Here is an 18850-nt window from a genome sequence, read left to right as displayed (position 1 = left end):
AATATTCTAGAACAAACAAATTTACTGAAATTTAATTCAAGAATTACCTCTTGAAGCGTGATCAGGTACATTCAAGCGAATCCCCAAGATAGGCAAACCTTCAAGCGAATCTACAAGATAGACAATAGCTATGGCAATGGTCTTCTACAGTGATCTCAAATTCACATCCGAACTCTCTCAATACTTGGGTGGGCAAGTATGAACATAAAACTAATCCATCTTTTTCTACGTTAGAAGAATCTCTATTTATAGAGATTTCTTTCCCAATCCAAAAAGGAGAAGAAAACCCAGTTTTCTTGAAAAGCAAGAAAACACACGCCTACTCCTTTTCGCCCTAAGAAATAGGATTCTGAGTTCTAGTTAAATATGCGCACTGGAGGGACCACATAATTATTTACTGAGGATTTCTATTATGGAAATAATTTCAAATAATTAATTTGAATTATTCTTATCATGATAAATTACAAATCATTCCACTAGAAATTCGTAATTACACTCCTCTATTTATATTTCGTAATTCCCCATTAAACACTTATGTAATTCCCCATGTTAAGATTTTAGATACTAATCAATAAATTAAATTACTGACGAATTTAACTTAATGATTCATTTCCTTTAGAGCACTACTGAACTTATTTCATGTGTCGAATTCATAAATGCACTCAATCTCTATAACGAGACATGGATTCCATCAACTAACTTATTATTTCACCAATATATATTATTATCATCCAACTTACCAAGCATATTGACCTATCTCAGAATCTCACCTTTTAATAAATCAAAACGATAATTAATATATACAGATCATAATAGTTATATCAGGATTAAGAATATAAGTACATTTAATAGTTTAGAGAATATATTTTGTCAGTCAGTCTAAAACAATACTCTCTACTTGGTCCTGTTCAATACATACAAAATGCANCCAACTTACCAAGCATATTGACCTATCTCAGAATCTCACCTTTTAATAAATCAAAACGATAATTAATATATACAGATCATAATAGTTATATCAGGATTAAGAATATAAGTACATTTAATAGTTTAGAGAATATATTTTGTCAGTCAGTCTAAAACAATACTCTCTACTTGGTCCTGTTCAATACATACAAAATGCAGTCGCATAAGAAGTTGGAACTATACCGTTCCCATAATCAAGATAAATTACATATAATCTTGTGCTACAATCGTACCGATGGCATATCCAATTTCCACCTAGATTGTGAACAAAAAACTTTATACTTATAATAATCGATGATTTAATCCTCTATGTATAAGCTAAAATTCTACACACTAAATCATCTACTATATAAGTAAACATACACCATAAACGAATATATGATCTATTAAAATTGAGCAAGTATTTATTCTATGATAAATATTATTTCTTAACACATGGTTAATAGTATATATCCCAACAATCTCCCACTTAGACTTCTAACCATCACAATTGTTATAATGTACTATATCTAAATGCATGGTTGATAGTATATACCCTAACAATCTCCTACTTAGATATTTAATCTTGAAAATTGTTAGAATACTATGTCTAAACACATGATTAATAGTATATACTCTAACAATCTCCCACTTAGACTCTTAACTATGCATTTACAACTTTCACAAGCATTCATTTATTTCTATTTTCTCATGCAATTTTGTCTAGTAGTGCTTAGTCGTAACAAATTGATTTTGTACTAGATCTTGAGAGAGCTTCTCATGAAACCTCTCAAGAGTGTACTTCTTTTCAGATCATAAAAGTTCTCTCAAGCATACAAAACAAATCAATTTTCGCTATGATTCTCCCACTACGACTATGAACTACATAATCACACTTTCATGATCTTGAGTCTTAGTATTTTCTTCAAAATCTTTCTATATTGAAATATTAACAACTTTTCATGTAGTGTTCTTCAATTTGCTCAACATCACTTTCACTACTTGAAGATATCTAATTAACACACACATTCCATTCTTATTTCCAATTTTCTTATTCTCCCACTCAGCACATGTGCTGAACAATCCTATATATGAACATGTCACAGATTAGACTTACGTCAAATCCAACTAGTTCTATAGTTGTTCAATGTACTGATTTGATAGAAATTGAATTCAGAATGTGATATGTAGTTATTTGAACCTATCCCAAAAGAAACAAAATAACTAATAATAAGTCAATAATAATCTTATCATCTTCATAAGAGTACTTCTTTTCTCTTCTACACCAATCTATTATAGAGTGTCTGGTGTAGACGGTTGAAATGCAATTATTTTATAAGATAAGTGACTTATGAGCTCTGCAGAGAGGTTTACGTCACTACAATCAGATTGCAGTGACTTTATATATTTTTCATGATGCTATTTTCATGTGTCTTAAATATTTTGAGTTTATCAAGACATTTAGACTTACAAAACATCAAAAATATATCCATATCATGAGAAACCTTCTTGAAAACTCAGAATACTCAAATTCACCTCTTGCCCAAATGCTCATTTATTACACAAATCAGAATAGATTAATTATAACTTATCACTACCTCCTTTTCCTTTTCTAAGAGGAAAGGTCTCTTAGTCATTTTTCCTTCTAAACAAGACTCACATGTTGGTAGTGACGTCACTTTCAATGAACCGTTATGTTCATCCATTAACCAACCTCAAATTTCTATTCAGAATAAATGACTTAGACACTAATGTACAGATACGTTTCATTCAATTTAAAAGATATTTTCCCTTATGAGACAGATTAATATAATTCAATTCATGAGAAATAATACTAATAAAAGAATCACACATCAATATACCACAAGAAATAAAATATTCATCAAACTCAATGATAGAAGAGTTACAACCAAAAATATTAAATACTCATCTCTTATCTAGTTTGAAACTGAAAATAATTTCTTCTAACATAAGGTACCTGCACAATGCATTCTTTGAATTAATATCTTTATCTCTACCAAAAGAAAAGCTTAAGTAGTACTAAGTGGGTGTGTAAAGTCTATTAAGAATATGAGATATAATACTTTAAATAGATCATAATATTTCGAATAATCCTAAATAACAAAATTCAGGGCTCAATTATACATATATATATCCATGCATCTCGAATAGCCAATCGATGGGATTGGAGAACTACTCATGCAATACACATGTACAATGATCGATTATGCACTCCATAAACTTATACAGACCTAACTCAGATGGAGAGTCTACTGTTAGTTTAAGTCAAGTGAAAATCCTCTAGTTACATTGATCCATTCCTATATTACTCAGTTTAGGAGAATTAATACAGATTATCAAAACTAGACGATTAAATACATAGTGACTTGTATCAATTTCATCCGATAGGGAGGAAGGTCTAAGCCAGCACATAAAATTAATACTTCACTACTATGTAATCAAATATGACCAAAAACTCATATAACGATCCAAAAAATAGTTTCTTACTAGGTCGTTCTTATGAATCTACCAAATTCCAGATCAATCAGATTTTTTTTTTTGGAATTCCAAAACTATGATCAATTTGGTTGAAAACGTTGTTTGGCCAAAATAGAATTTAAGATTTTTCCGCTCAGTAATTCTTATCATATATCATCATTTTGTGAAATAGATAAATGAATTAAGAATAAAGAGCGAAATTCTGAAATTCCAAAAGAAAAGCATGTTTATGTATACATTGAATATTAAAATTCAAAAACACACCTTATAGATATCAATGCATCTTGAACAATAAATTTTGATGAAAAAATGACTACTCATGCAACATACATATGTGGTGTCAGATATTCACTTCAACAAATTTGGAACAAAAGCTAACTCAGATGGAGAGTATATGTTATTTTAAGTCAAGTGAATGTCATTATCCTAAGATCCATTGATCCAATCAAATATTACTCAGTTTAGGAGAGTTTATACAGATAATCAAACTAGAGATTAAACTTTAATGACTTGTATTAATTTCTTCCGTTATGGAGGAAGGTCTAAGCCAACACATGAACTTAATACTTCACTAAAATTTAGTCATGAAGACCATAGAGAACAAACTCTATCACCACCATATATCATAGTTGAGTAATTTTTCAGTAAAATTATATTTTCAAGATACAAAAATTACCAAAAAAAAAAAACATCATCGGAACGACGTCAAATTACCAAATCACTGCATAACAATGAGTATTTTAAATTTGATCGTTTCTGATGAACCTACCGAATTTCAGATCAATTGGAGTGCAAAAATAATATTTATATCTAAAGCTATAGTCAAATTCAGATTCAAACAATTTGAGGAAAAATGAATAGATCTACATCCTTATCATATTCAATTTATGTTAACTCATCACGTGTAATCATGTACCACATATAACATAATTTAAACCAATATAAAGGATGTCATTCATACTAAATCACATTTAATTCCAAAGTACAGCTTTAAAATCATTTTAATGACGTTAGAAAATATAACCATATAGCAATGAGTACTTTTCTTACTAGGTCGTTACCAATGAACTTATTAAATTTCAGGTCAATTGAAAAAAAAAACATTTCCAAAGCCACGACCAAATTCAAATATAAGTAATTTAAGCATCTTTAGGAATTAAAACAATATGACATACATTCTTATCACATATCAATTCATGTTAAATAACCATGTGCAATCATGTTCCAAATTTAACATAAACATAAATAACATAAGGAATGATCTTATCATATTCATATCAAATTTTAATCCGACAAACTACCTTAACCCATCTAAACGATTTTCGTTGGAACTATCAAATTTCAAGTCAATCAGATATCATAAAATTCATGACCACCTAAACTATGACCAAATTTAAAAAAATAATCATTTTAGGCATGGTTAAATATTAAAATAACTTGATTCAATTTTCATTCTCTTTTAATAATTATCTCATGAGCACAGAACATACTTGTGTCCTGTCTTTCGGCTAAGACACACAACTAACCTCTTTACAACATATTGTTCTCTCAATTAATACACTTGAGAATTCAAGATATTATATTTCTCCCTTTACAGTAAACAAGCCTTTACTAGTAGACATTTATGAAGAACAATCCATACATGATACATTGAGGATATTCTAACGACTCAAATNCCGGTGAAAATCTTTAATATCTCTTCTCATTAATTAATTTAAGTGTTTCTACTATCTATAGGTAAAACTCCTTTCGAGTAAACAAGCCTTTACTAGTAGACATTTATGAAGAACAATCCATACATGATACATTGAGGATATTCTAACGACTCAAATAAATAGACCACTTTTGTAGATCCTATTTATTTATCATAATTCTCAATTCACATATTGTAATATCTATTATCTCACATGTATAAAGCCTTAAGAGTTATTAATGATTTCAAATAAATAAATCACTTTAATAGTAATTATATATTAACCATAAAATTCATAATTTATACATTATGAAAACTGTGAGGGAAAACAAATGGTCATATAATTAATTCAATGAGGTCAAAGATTATAGAGTTAAGCCTAAACAACACATCAAAAAATATTTAGACCAGTAGTCCACAAATTTTTAACACTAAGAAACAGCCTCGCCAAAAAAATTGGCCTTACTGCCAGACTTCTAATCCAAATCATAATGGGCTAATGATTGTGTGTGTTTCTTTTAGCCAATCACGATCAAATACTGGCCAAAACATGCTTGTATTATTTTTAGTCAAAGTACCAAGAAGACCGATCAAACTGCCGCAAGAACAATAATCAACCACCAACTTTCAATTATTTTATTTTATTTAAAATTACGAAGTTGGTCCAGGCATATCTTTGATTCTTCTCATTGGCAGAACTAGCAGAAACAATAGTATTGTCCTTCTCTTCTTTTCTCTTGACCGACACAAAATACATTAACAGATTTTATGTTCATAAGCGTACAACTTATATATAATCTAGGTTACTTATTGTAGATGTAAGCGTAGCACTTGATGCCAACTGTTAGAAAAATATATATGCACAGCGAAAGCATACTAAAATCTTTCTGCTTACATGAATAATAGATAACCAAACCGTTTATGCTAGAACACATATAATATGCTAAAACACACAAATTTACTGAAATTTAATTCAAGAATTACATCTTGAAGCGTGATCAGGTACATTCAAGCGAATCCCCAAGATAGACAGACCTTCAAGCAAATCTACAAGATAGACAATAGCTATGGCTATGGTCTTCTACATTGATCCCAAATTCACATCCGAACTCTCTCAATACTTGGGTGGGCAAGTATGAACATAAAACTAATCCATCTTTTTCTACGTTAGGAGAATCTCTATTTATAGAGATTTCTTCCCCAATCCAAAAAGGAGAAGAAAACTCAGTTTTCTTGAAAAACAAGAAAACACACACCTACTCCTTTTTCCCCTAAGAAATAGGATTCTGAGTTCTAGTTAAATATGGGCACTGGAGGAACCACAAAATTAAATACTGAGGCTTCCTATTATGGAAATAATTCCAAATAATTAATTTGAATTATTCTTACTATGATAAATTATAAATCATTTCACTAGAAATTCGTAAGTGCACTCCTCTATTTATATTTCGTAATTTCCCATTAAACACTTATGTAATTCCCCATGTTAAGATTTCAGATACTAATCAATAAATTAAACTACTAATGAATTTAACTTAATGATTCATTTCCTTTAGAGCACTACTGAACTTATTTCATGTGTCGGATTCATAAATCCACTTGCAAGGTTTGACACAATGAAAACTTTTAAGTTTCTCAAAAAAACATATCAATCAATCTCTATAACGTGACATGGATTCCATCAACTAACTTATTATTTCACTAATATATATTATTATCATCCAACTTACCAAGCATATTGACCCATCTCAGAATATCACCTTTTAATAAATTAAAACGATAATTAATATATACAGATCATAATAGTTATATCAGGATTAAGAACATAAGTACATTTAATAGTTTAGAGAATATATTTTTTCAGCCAGTCTAAAACAACTATCTCTACTCGGTCCCGTTCAATACATACAAAATGAACTAACACAAGAAGTTGGAACTATACCGTTCCTATAATCAAGATAAATTACATATAATCTTGTGCTACAATCGTACCGATGACATGTTCAATTTCCATCCTAGATTATGAACAAAAAACTTTATACTTATAATAACCAGTGATTTAATCCTCTTTGCATAAGCTAAAACTCTACACACTAAATCATCTACTATATAAGTAAACAGACACCATAAACGAATATATGATCTATTAAAATTGAGCAAATATTTATTCCATAATAAATATTATTTCTTAACACATGGTTAATAGTATATATCCCAAATATAAATGTCATCTTCACTTTTACAAGAAAAGAACTTTAAGTTATTTTTATTATATGTTCTAATTAACCTTGACGATATCATTTATAATTGCACGAAGTGCGGATAGATTACCTAGTATATATAAAGACAAAAACCCATATCATCTCTTCATATTATCATCTCTTCATATTAAATATGTAATTATGTAACCCTTTTTTTGTTTTAGACACAAAATCAAGGTAGACTCTATTCACACTTTATTCTTATTTTTTGCAAAACACCAGAAGAAAAAAGAGTTAAATAAAATGATTTGCTTGATAACACAACATCTTATTCCATATAAACAAAAAAAAGAAAATTGATTCTCAATTAAAGTAAATATATGTCTTTATTTTGTTTATTTAAAGCACCCAAATATATGACACTTTAACATTTATTCTTAACTATGGAAGCAAGGCTTATATTATTCCTTCATAATAAATCCTATAAGAGTGCTGCATGCTTCATGAATCCTAAGTCCTATGTCCAAATCCTAATACAAGTATGAATTGTATTTTTCTTATACTCTTCAATATGTTTAAATATTGTAAGCCTCTTATCAACATGAGGGTCTATCATAAATAGTTTCTCTATCCACAAGATAGGAATAAGATCTGCATAGATCCTGCCCTGTCATACTTTACTTGTTACCCTAAGTATGTAGTAGTAGTAGACTAGTAGTTACCAGCATTAAGTCTGTTAAATTTTATCTTCTAAGTTTTGTCGTGCAAACTATTATATTGATCGTTTATTGTGGTAAAGTCCACGTAGCTCTATAAGAAGGGTTTGCTTCGATTTTAGAAATTCTTGTTACATGTATATTAAGATTTATGTTATATAAATTGATAGTGTAAATAATTTTTTATATGTTACTCAAGTTTAACATGAAATAGTCATAGCATACTATTATTGGTATTTAACATTGTATATCAAGTAAATTATCTTGATTGAATCTATATTTAGTCAATAAATACAATTTAAAACCATATGAGTTTGAGTACTTTTCTCTAGTTATAAATTGATCAAATTTCATACTTTCTATACCTATAAATTTATCAAGTTCCATACTCCGAGATAGTAGTAAAGAAATACTAAATAATGTGTCATTGCCTTTTAAGTGACCTGATTGTGTATTTCTTTTATATAGTTTAGGTGTGTAAAATTTAAATTCATTTATATTTTTCAATAATTATCCTATTAGTTACTCGATTGTGCACATATTATTTTATAATGTAAGTGCATAAAACTTAAATTCGATTGACTAACATAGCTTGTTCAATCAGGAAGGCATACCAAAAATGTCCTTAGAATTTTAAATGTTGGACATTACAATCCCAAGACAACAAACTATATCAAGAAAGCGTCAAATACCAAAAGTTCCATTATTCATGAGAATTGACAATAAAAAAAGTGATGACTATGATCCTAAAGTTGTTTCATTGGGACCTTATCACCATGGAAAGTTAGAACTCAATTTTGTTGAAGATTTGAAGCCAAAGGCTCTAGAAATGTTCATTCATGGAAGTAACAAAAAACCTTGAAGAAATTCTAAGGGTTGATGATTTTAGAAGTTGTTACCTTGAAGAATTCATGAATAAGTATAACGACTATGAATTTGCACGAATGATGCTCCTAGACGCGTGTTTCATACTAAATGATATCGAGATATCAACAAGGTCCACACCAAATTTCGCCTTTAAACAAAGCAACACTATCAAAAACCTTGGCATTTCGGTTTATTTGGTCACTAGACGTGACCTTTATTTGCTTGAAAATCAGGTATCAATGGCATAGCCACATAGGCACAAGTATGGAAATTTGGAAAATTTAAAAGCAAGTTTTTTTGTTGGAAATATGCGTGTTATTTGTAGTGAATATTACTTTTTATACATATATATTAAATCTTGACCTTTTGTAAATACATGCAGGTACCTTTTCACGTTCTCAAGCTCTTAGTTAAGTTGAGATATGGCGATGATCAATGTGGTGGATGTCATTCATTTGAAGAGAAGGTAAAAAGCTATTGTTCTCAAATGTTTTTCGATAGGCAAGAGGACATTAAATTGAAAGAAAACACGATAATTGAGACAGACCCCCCACACCTTCTTTAAGTTTTTCGTAGAGTACTTGATAATGGTAATGATGATGAAGCTAATGCCACACAATCATGTAGTTACGATTTCATCTTTGATTATTTTCGCGATTGTTGGAGGAAAAACTATGTACCACACAAATCAGAATTGCTCACAAATGTGTTTCTTTCTGTCATGGATTTGAAATCAAAGGGAATTCATTTTAGACCTAGTGGAATTGATTCATTAAAAGGTGTGAGATTTACATCTCACTATTACTATGGAAAACTAAAACTCCTATGTTGGTATGTTTCAACATACACTAAAGTATTTTTCATGAACATGATAGCATATGAATTATGTCCAAATGGTCCAATTGATAGAGTTGTTGTGTCATACATAAATTTCATGAAATTACTAGTGATTTCACCAAATGATGTGAATGAATTGAGAGAAGAGAAGATAATATTCAACACATTGGGAAGTGATGAAGAAGTTGTACAAGTTTACAAAGGATTAAAAACTTATGGGGCAGATGATCCATTACTTTTCAAGATTGTGAAGAGGAGTATTCAAGAACATTATAATAGCAAAGGGAAGACTTGGATTGCTGAATTAATTGATACATATTTTAATAGTCCGTGGTCACTAACTGCTTTGATTGTTACTAATTTTCTTACTTTCTTGACTATTGTTCAAACTTTCTATGGAAGTCCATTTTAGCATTCTTTTCATGTATGATAGACTAAAAAATAGACATACTCAATGTAATTTTATAAGTGGAGGAAGACACTTGCAGAGAGTAAAACTCCATTACCAATCAAAGATCACACACTTCTTGGCAGGAAGACAATCTCCATTACCAATTCAGAATGATAATATCTGCACCATGGAACAATATTCTTAAGTAGAGAGTAAAACTCTCGAATACTTGGTAGAAAAATATTCTTTCAATAATAGAAACAATTGCATATAAAAAAAAGGATTTAATACGAAGCAAAACACACAAAAAGAGAGATCTTACATAATCACACATCAGGATCTAAAACAACATCACACAACGTACTTGCAGCTTTTACACAAGACTACAAAATTTAAAGTCAAAACTACATATTACTGGATAGTGAATTCTTGTAGTACATATGTACACCACCATCGTAGCTAAGGCAATTTAATTAGCTAACATAGACAAGGTAAGACATATAAGTTGACACCATAATTCAAGCACCAATTACAACTATTAGTTTCTCCTTTCTTATACACTACAAAGGTAGCTAGAGCTGAATATATGTCGAAGAATGGATCTAACAAGATTTAGAAGTAAATCATTAGTGCTAACCTCAGATACCCTTCTTTCAATTGCTGCTTCAAGACATTGAATCACTATTTTTCATTCTGTGTCTGATTTTATCGGGGAACCATCTCTATGTCTAATGCAATACTCCTTCAATGAGAATAGAGTTTGTAATATTAGTTCACAAATTTTCAGAAAAATAAACCATGAAAGAGATTTCGAATATAATCAACTAATATCATGAGGTTAAAGCTAAAGTTGTTTCAGGTAATCTAACATAAAGTGCATATAAACTTACTAGCATATCTGGAACGTTGAGGCAACAACAAAACTTGAATAACCAACATATCATCTTTGCTTGTTCATTTTATTTAGTTCCTATTGATGAATCTCACTACCAAGTGACACTGTACCATTCATCTGAGAAACCAAAAATATTGTCTGTTTTAGTACCAAAATCTCAAAATGAGGAAGATATCTTCCGCAATTGGACAACATAAGCATATTCAAGAATGTGAGGAAAGAAGCAAATCTAAGTCACATTATATTTCAATCAATATTAATTCAAAAGTCAGGGGAAAGAACTGAATCTTAATTGTAGGTAGTTAAGAAGATTCACACTTTGTAGTTTTTGATGGTATGAATAGTTCGAGTTTCAGCCCTGTGTTTGAAGATTCAAATACAACAACTGTTGCTTTCATTTCCTCCACAAGTAGAAGTTTTGCTCCCAATTCCACACACAAGTGTACGTGGTCGCGCAAGTAATATAGTGACTCGTAAAAGAATCAAATTATCGAACCCAAAGAACTTTTCAATTACCTATTTATACTATTCTAATTATTTATTTAAGAGTACCAAAAGTGTTTGATTTTTATTTGTAAAGAGAAGAATGTAGGAATTAAATAATAAGATTACTTATAATGGTTGGTAATTTCTAGGGCCACGACATGCATTGGGTTTCATGTATCGCATCTCATGCATGAATAAACTGCGGTTATCAAATTACTAATTTACAGGGTTGAATTTATGATCATGGTCTCCCGACCTCTAATCGCCTACTCCAATTAGTTGTCTCTAACTACATCGTTCAGCGGGGATAGCAGTTCTAATTGGCGAGAATTTATATTTCATCCTGCTTCCTAACCACGCTAGGTGTTTGTCCGGGAGTCACGAATAAAAGCAAATAAACACAATTTAATGGAAGATCAAGCTTTTTGTATCCTTTGGTCTATTTACCTTTGTGTCTCTCGAGTTTAAGAGTAAACATGAGATTTATCTCAATGATGGCCAATCAAGAAATACAAAAACAAGAATACAAAGGTAATTTAAGCGATAACCAATCATTAATTCAAAACAATCGATGTTCAAAAATTACCCATAACTACAACCCTAGAACAAGGGCCTTTAGTGTCACACTTGAAGCTACCCCCAAGGCATAAACACGGGACCTAGGATCACGAGTGACCCCAAGCTAACCCTATTGGCAAATCATAAGCACACTAAAATAAACTAAAGTAAGAAATACTGTGCAAAAGCTTAAAACATGAGATCAACTGAAATGATAGGGAATACCCAATACCATCTGAATATATATATAATTGAGACGAGTTCAAGATACTGAAATAAAACTCAAATACTAAAGCAGAATCTGTCAATGGCTGAAATAAAGCCTCTAACTGACTAGAGATGCTGGGACATGCCCCAACTAACTCTAGAAAATACTAAAAATTGAAATTAAAAGACTACATATAGAAACATGTCTTTTGTCCTCGAAATATGAGGACTCACCACTGAAGCTGTTGAACTAAAGATCAGAAACCGATCTATGCATGATCTGAATGCTGATGACCTGAACCTACATCACGAGAAGATGTAGCGCAGAGTATGAGCCAGTACTTGAAAGGTACTGAGCATACGTGATAGAATAAAGCTGAATAAAACATATAACTGAACAAAGCGATAAAACAATGATATAATTTGAACATGATAAATATGCTAAATATGCTTAATATGAACTAACTGAATGTAGTGACCAAGTTTATAATATACTGAAACTGAATACTGACCTCTAACTGATAACATGGTCAACACACTAGAATTTGTCTGTGGGAGCTACTAATAAACGACATAAAACCACATGAGCTAAATGTGGAGTTCGATGCATACTCCCCATCTAGAGGACCCAATATACCTTGCCAAAGGTACAGAGACATGCCTGGCGTGATCACTAAGTATAATGTCCACAAAGGGTTACCTACGGGGGCACATAGTTCTGGGATTATGAGGGTACCTGATAGTAACCAGAAGTAGAGATCCGACAAAATAGAACAAAGCAAGCAGATTTATTGTAAATTGTTTGTGCAAGTATCTTAAAAACAACTATACAGATAAAGTTGTTCGTATGGAGAGGACAAGACTCCAGAAAATAGTAGTTTTGATTCTTAATTACATAATACCAATAACTAATCCTGATTACATATATATAGAGAACATAAAAGGATAAGACTGACACTATAAACTATAAACTAGAAATAATAACTGCTAGACAACTGCTAGACAACAATTGTAGCAGTTGTTTGTCCAGAATTCAAATCTTTATTCTTTTGTTGATATTTTCTTCTAAAATACGTCTTGAGAGGTGGGTTGGTATCAGCGCATCCCCCCTGAAAAGATGCCTTGTCCTCAAGGCAGAACAGAGGAAATTGAACAGCAAGCAAGTCATAGTCTTCCCAACTAGCCTCTTCAACAGGACGACGATGCCATTGAATAAGTAATTCCAGAGTTGGCATTCTTGACTCTTTCACCCAATGATGTGATAAAACTTTTTCAAGTTCCACCATAAATTCCAATTCACCCGATAGTGGTAAGGGTGGAGGGGAAGTAATATCAGAACAACCACGAGCAGGACGAAGTAACGAGACATGAAAAATATGATGTACCTTAGATGTTTCAGGAAGCTGCAATTCCTATGAAACAGGACCAACTCGACGAACAATTTTGTATGGTCCAAAATAGCGAGGTGAAAGCTTTTCATTAAGACATTTGGCTAAACTCTTATGTCGATAGGGTCACAAATGAAGGTAAACAACATCACCCACATTAAAAGACAAGTCACGTCGCTTGGAATCATCTTGAGACTTTATTCTGGATTGAGCCTTCATGAGATTGGAACGTAGTACCTCTAACATTTGATCTCGTTCCACGAGCTGCTGTTCAAGTTCAGCAATTTTAGTTTCTCCATGAACAAAGGGATGCAAGAGTGGTGGTTCCTTCTCATACACAATCTGGAAATGAGTCATATTGGCTGAAGAATAGTATCCACCATTGAAAGACTATTCAGCCCAAGATAGATTTGAAGTCATGATTTGGGCTTGACATGAGCAAAACAACGTAAGTAAGTTTCAAAGCAGCGATTGACCACCTCCGTTTGACCGTCAGATTGGGGATGATAAGAAGTACCCATACGGAGACGAGTGCGACTAAGGCGAAAAAATTCCTACCAAAAAGCACTTGTGAAGACAACATCACGATCTGAAAGAATGGAGCGCGGTAAACCATGCAACCTGACAATTTCCTTACAGAAAACCCCAACCACTGTTTTAGCAGTAAATGGATGAGATAAATCAAGAAAATGGTTGTATTTGCTAAACCTGTCAACCACCACAAGAATAATATCAAAGCCATTAGAAGGAGGAAGCCCAACAATGAAATCAAGGGAGATATCCTCCCAAACTCTGTTAGGAATGGGTAAAGGTTGTAAGAGACCAGCTGGAGCTAATGTTTCATATTTATGTTGCTGGGATATCAAACAATTCTGGACAAAGGATTTAACATCATGTTTCAAACAAGGCCAGAAAAAATTTACGTAGACCCTTTTGAGAGTTTTCAAGTAACTTCCGTGCCCTCCTGTTGGAGAATCATGTGACTCTGCTAAAATCTTGACTCTGAGTTCAGGATAATCAAGAATAACTAGCCGAGATTTGTAGTAAAGATGGTTAGCAGACAACTAGAAATCAGGATGAATCGACAGATCAAAAGAGAGTTGATCTCGAATCTGCTTAGTATATGGATCAGCTTCAATTGCTTCTGCCAAATCACTGAAATCTAATGGAATAGGCATCACCAAAGATAAGAAATCAGCATGTTGAGGGCGACGAGATAAGGCATCAGCCCCTTTGCTTTCACTGGCTTATAGGCAATAGTGAAATCAAAAGGCAATAATTTAAACAACAAACGTTGTTGTTCAACAGTAGTCACCCGCTGATGCAAGAGATACTTTAGGCTACAATGGTCAGTAGTGACAATAAAATGCCGACCCAAAAGATAATGCTTCCATTCTTGCAATGCAAGGACCAAAGCCAACAATTCACGATCATAAGTAGATTTAATGCGATTAGAAAAGGAAAATCCCTTACTGAAATAGGCTACTGGATGACAATGTTGCAGTAAAATAGCCCCAACTCCATTAGATGAAGCATCACACTCAATTGTAAACTGTTGAGTGAAATCTAGAAGACAAAGCACTTGTACTGATGTCAAGATCCTCTTAAGATTTTGGAAAACCTGCTCTACTTTTGCATGCCAGGTAAAAGCATCTTTCTTGGTCAATTCTGTTAAAGGACGAGCAATGATCGCATAGTTCTTAACAAAGCACCTATAATAACCTATGAGACCTAAGAAACCACGAAGTTCCTTGACATTCTTTGGAACAGGCCATTCCAACACCGCATATATTTTTTTTGAATCCACGACTACTCGATCTTGAGAAATCACATGACCCAAAAAACCAGGTGTTGATCAAATAAACATTTCTTTAGATTAGCAAAAAAGGAATTGACAGAAAGAATATGGAGGACTGTTCGAAGGTGTTGTTGGTGTGTTTGAGGGTCAGGACTATAGATTAGAATGTCATCAAAGAACACTAGGACAGATTTTTGAAGGTATGGCCTGAAAAGATCATTTATGGCACCTTGAAATGTGGATAGTGCATTGGTGAGTCCAAAAGGCATTACAAGAAACTCATAATGGCCTGAATGAGTGCGAAAGGCAGATTTATAGACATCAGCAGGCTGGACACGAATTTGATGGTATCCGAAATGAAGACCAATTTTAGAAAAAATTATGGCCCCATGTAATTCATCTAACAACTCATCGATATTTGGAATTGGATATTTGTCCGGGACAGTGATTTTGTTTAGGCTACGGTAATCCACACAAAGCTGCCAATAGTTATCTTTCTTTTTAACTAGCAGAATCGGACTAGCAAATGGACTTGAACTAGGGCGAATGAAACCAAATTCTAATAAAGTTGCAACTTGGTTCTCAATTTCAGTTTTTTGACCATGTGGGTAACAATAAGGTCTGATGTTTGGAGGTTTAGAATTTGGTAACAGAGGAATAACATGAGAATGTGCTCTAATGGTGGAAGAGATGTTGGCTCAGAAAACACAAACTGGAATTCATGTACAAGGGTTTGGATTGCATTACCTAGAACTTCTGATACCATATTAAAAGATTGGAGAGAAGCTGTGGCTGAATCTATCGATCTCACGTCTTGCAATTTGTAACGCTTCCCTTGCCAATTGAAAATTATAAACATATCCTTCCAGTTAGCTTGAATCGTATTGAGAGAAACCAACCATTTGATACCAAAAACCACATCAGCCCCTCCAATTGTAAAATGGTAGTAATCTTGAGTGATAGTAAAGCCCGACAATTGAATTTGAAGATTCCGACAAACTTTATTGCAGCATATGATATCCCCATTCCCTATTTGCACACCCAATGTTGGAACCATTTCTACTAGTATATTATGCTCCTCCACAATGGAATCAACCACAAAATTATGTGTGGAACCACTATCCACAAGTATTAAAACCTTTTTACCATTGATCTCACCCTGAAGCTTCATTGTAGCACCCACTGATTATCCCAAAATGGCATGGAAGGAAATTTCAGCAATGTCATTTTCTTGAGGGTTATCACCAATTACTGCATTGACCTCGTCAACTTCTTCCAATTGATCTTCTCCAGTAATCTCCATGAGAGATAATTTTGCAGATTTACATCTATGACTGGGTGCAAATTTCTCATGGCAACGAAAGTAAAGTCCTTGTGCCATAAGATTTCTCCTCTCGGTATCCCATGTTCACGTTTGAAGAGGTTGTGAAGTAGCTAGGTTGGATGAAACACCGCTGCGTAAATTGTGATTTGCAGATGAAGAATTGTTTTGGGTGTTTCTAAAAGAATCCAATGGATTTTGTACCGTGGGTCTATTGTTTGTGGTCAAATTAGGCACTCTATTGCTGCGAGATGTGCCTAATTTATTTTCAAATTCAAGTGCCAAACTCATTGCCCTGTAAACTGTTCTAGGTTTGTGAATCCTAACATCAGATTTAAGTTCCTCTTTCAACCCATTCAGGAACACCTTTAAGAGATAGTGATCTGGCCAATTCGTAAACCTAGATGAACGCTTTGCAAATTCTTGACGATACTTTTGTACAAAGCCTGTTTGCTGAATGTTACAATGATGCTCGTTGGGATTTTGAAACTTTGCAGGACTGCAATTTTCCTGCAATGCTTTAACTAGTTCTTCCCAATAAAGCAAAGTTCGCTCACGATTTATCCAAGAGAAGAGATCTAGAGCATCCCCTTCCAAATACATCACCACGATGTCAACTTTATGTTCCTCTTGAGTTTGATAGTAGCAGAAATATTTTTTTGCTTTCAAAATTCATCCTCTAGGATCGCCTCCTTCAAATCTAGGGAATTCCATCTTTGTGTATGGCTTTCGGGGAGAATATTTTGACCAAGATGGACTATCAATTTCTTCTTCCTTATCTAGCCAAACAGACTTTCCTTTATTACGGTTTCTGTGACTGGATTCTTCTTGTTGAGTGCAACTAGTCTGGGCCTTCAATGTTGCAACATCTGCTGCCAGGGAGTAAATTGTATTTAATTTTGACGCTATGGAAGATAATTGTTGGGCAAGAGATTCAACATTGGGAACACCTTCTTGGGAATTAAACAATCTGGTATTGACCATGTTGGATCAATCTGCTTTAACATCAAAACTGATAGTAACCAGAAGTAGAGATCCGACAAAATAGAACAAAGCAAGTAGATTTACTGTAAATAGTTTGTGCAAGTATCTTAAACACAACTATACAGATAAAGTTATCTGTATGGAGAGGATAAGACTCCGAAAAATAGTAGTTTTGATTCTTAATTACATAATACTAGTAACTAATCCTGATTACTTATATATAGAGAACATAAAAGGATAAGACTGACACTATAAACTATAAACTAGGAATAATAACTGCTAGACAACTGATGTAGCAGTTGTTTGTCCAAAATTCAACTATTTATTCTTTTGTCGATATTTTCTTCTAAAATACGTCTTGAGAGGTGGGTTGGTATTAGTGCATCCCCCCTGATAAGATGCCTTGTCCTCAAGGCAGAACAGAGGAAATTGAACAACAAGCAAGTCATAGTCTTCCCAACTAGCCTGTTCAACAGGACGACGATGCCATTGAATAAGTAATTCCAGAGTTGGCACTCCTGACTGTTTCACCCAATGATACGATAAAAATTTTTCAAGTTCCACCATTAATTACAATTCACCCGATAGTAGTAAGGGTGGAGGGGAAGTAATATCAGAACAACCACGAGCAGGACGAAGCAGTGTGACATGAAAAATAGGATGTACCTTATATGTTTCAGGAAGCTGCAATTCATATGAAACAGGACCAACTCGACGAACAATTTTGTATGGTCCAAAATAGCGAGGTGAAAACTTCTCATTAAGACGTTTGGCTAAACTCTTCTGTCGATAAGGTCGCAAACGAAGGAAAACAACATCACCCACATTAAAGACAAGTCACGTCGCTTGGAATCAACTTGAGACTTTATTCTGGATTGAGCCTTCATGATATTGGAACGTAGTACCTCTAACATTAGATCTCGTTCCACGAGCTGCTATTCAAGTTCAAAAATTTTAGTTTCTCCATGAACAAAGGGATGCAAGAGTGGTGGTTCTCTCTCATACACAATTTGGAAAGGAGTCATATTGGCTGAAGAATGGTATCCACCATCTTGAGAAGTGGG

General features: G+C 33.0%; 1 protein-coding gene across 1 annotated transcript; it reads right to left on the bottom strand.

The window, feature by feature from the left end:
• Positions 1–14237: 14237 nt before the first annotated feature.
• LOC125856125 (uncharacterized) lies at positions 14238–16652 on the bottom strand. Its single transcript, XM_049535687.1, has 5 exons — positions 16229–16652; positions 15711–16040; positions 14977–15351; positions 14865–14929; positions 14238–14747 (listed from the first exon to the last, which is right to left on the bottom strand). The coding sequence occupies exons 1-5, from the start codon at positions 16650–16652 to the stop codon at positions 14238–14240; spliced, it is 1704 nt and encodes a 567-aa protein (XP_049391644.1).
• Positions 16653–18850: the final 2198 nt, after the last annotated feature.

The sequence above is a fragment of the Solanum stenotomum genome, chromosome 2 (assembly GCF_019186545.1).
Source record: "Solanum stenotomum isolate F172 chromosome 2, ASM1918654v1, whole genome shotgun sequence".
In the NCBI taxonomy this organism is placed as follows: domain Eukaryota; kingdom Viridiplantae; phylum Streptophyta; class Magnoliopsida; order Solanales; family Solanaceae; genus Solanum; species Solanum stenotomum.
Note: the sequence above shows the minus strand (reverse complement) of the source record. Positions and strands in the feature narration are given on the sequence as shown.

What these genes read in the sequence shown, in the direction of transcription:
- LOC125856125 (XM_049535687.1), bottom strand. Translation starts at nt 16,652, where the DNA reads ATGAAGCTTCAGGGTGAGATCAATGGTAAAAAGGTTTTAATACTTGTG. An exon ending in TGCACTATCCACATTTCAAG is followed by an intron (nt 15,352 to 15,710) that starts GTGCCATAAATG and finishes GTCCTTTAACAG; the next exon opens with AATTGACCAAGAAAGATGCT. An exon ending in ATGCTGATTTCTTATCTTTG is followed by an intron (nt 14,748 to 14,864) that starts GTGATGCCTATT and finishes CCTGATTTCTAG; the next exon opens with TTGTCTGCTAACCATCTTTA.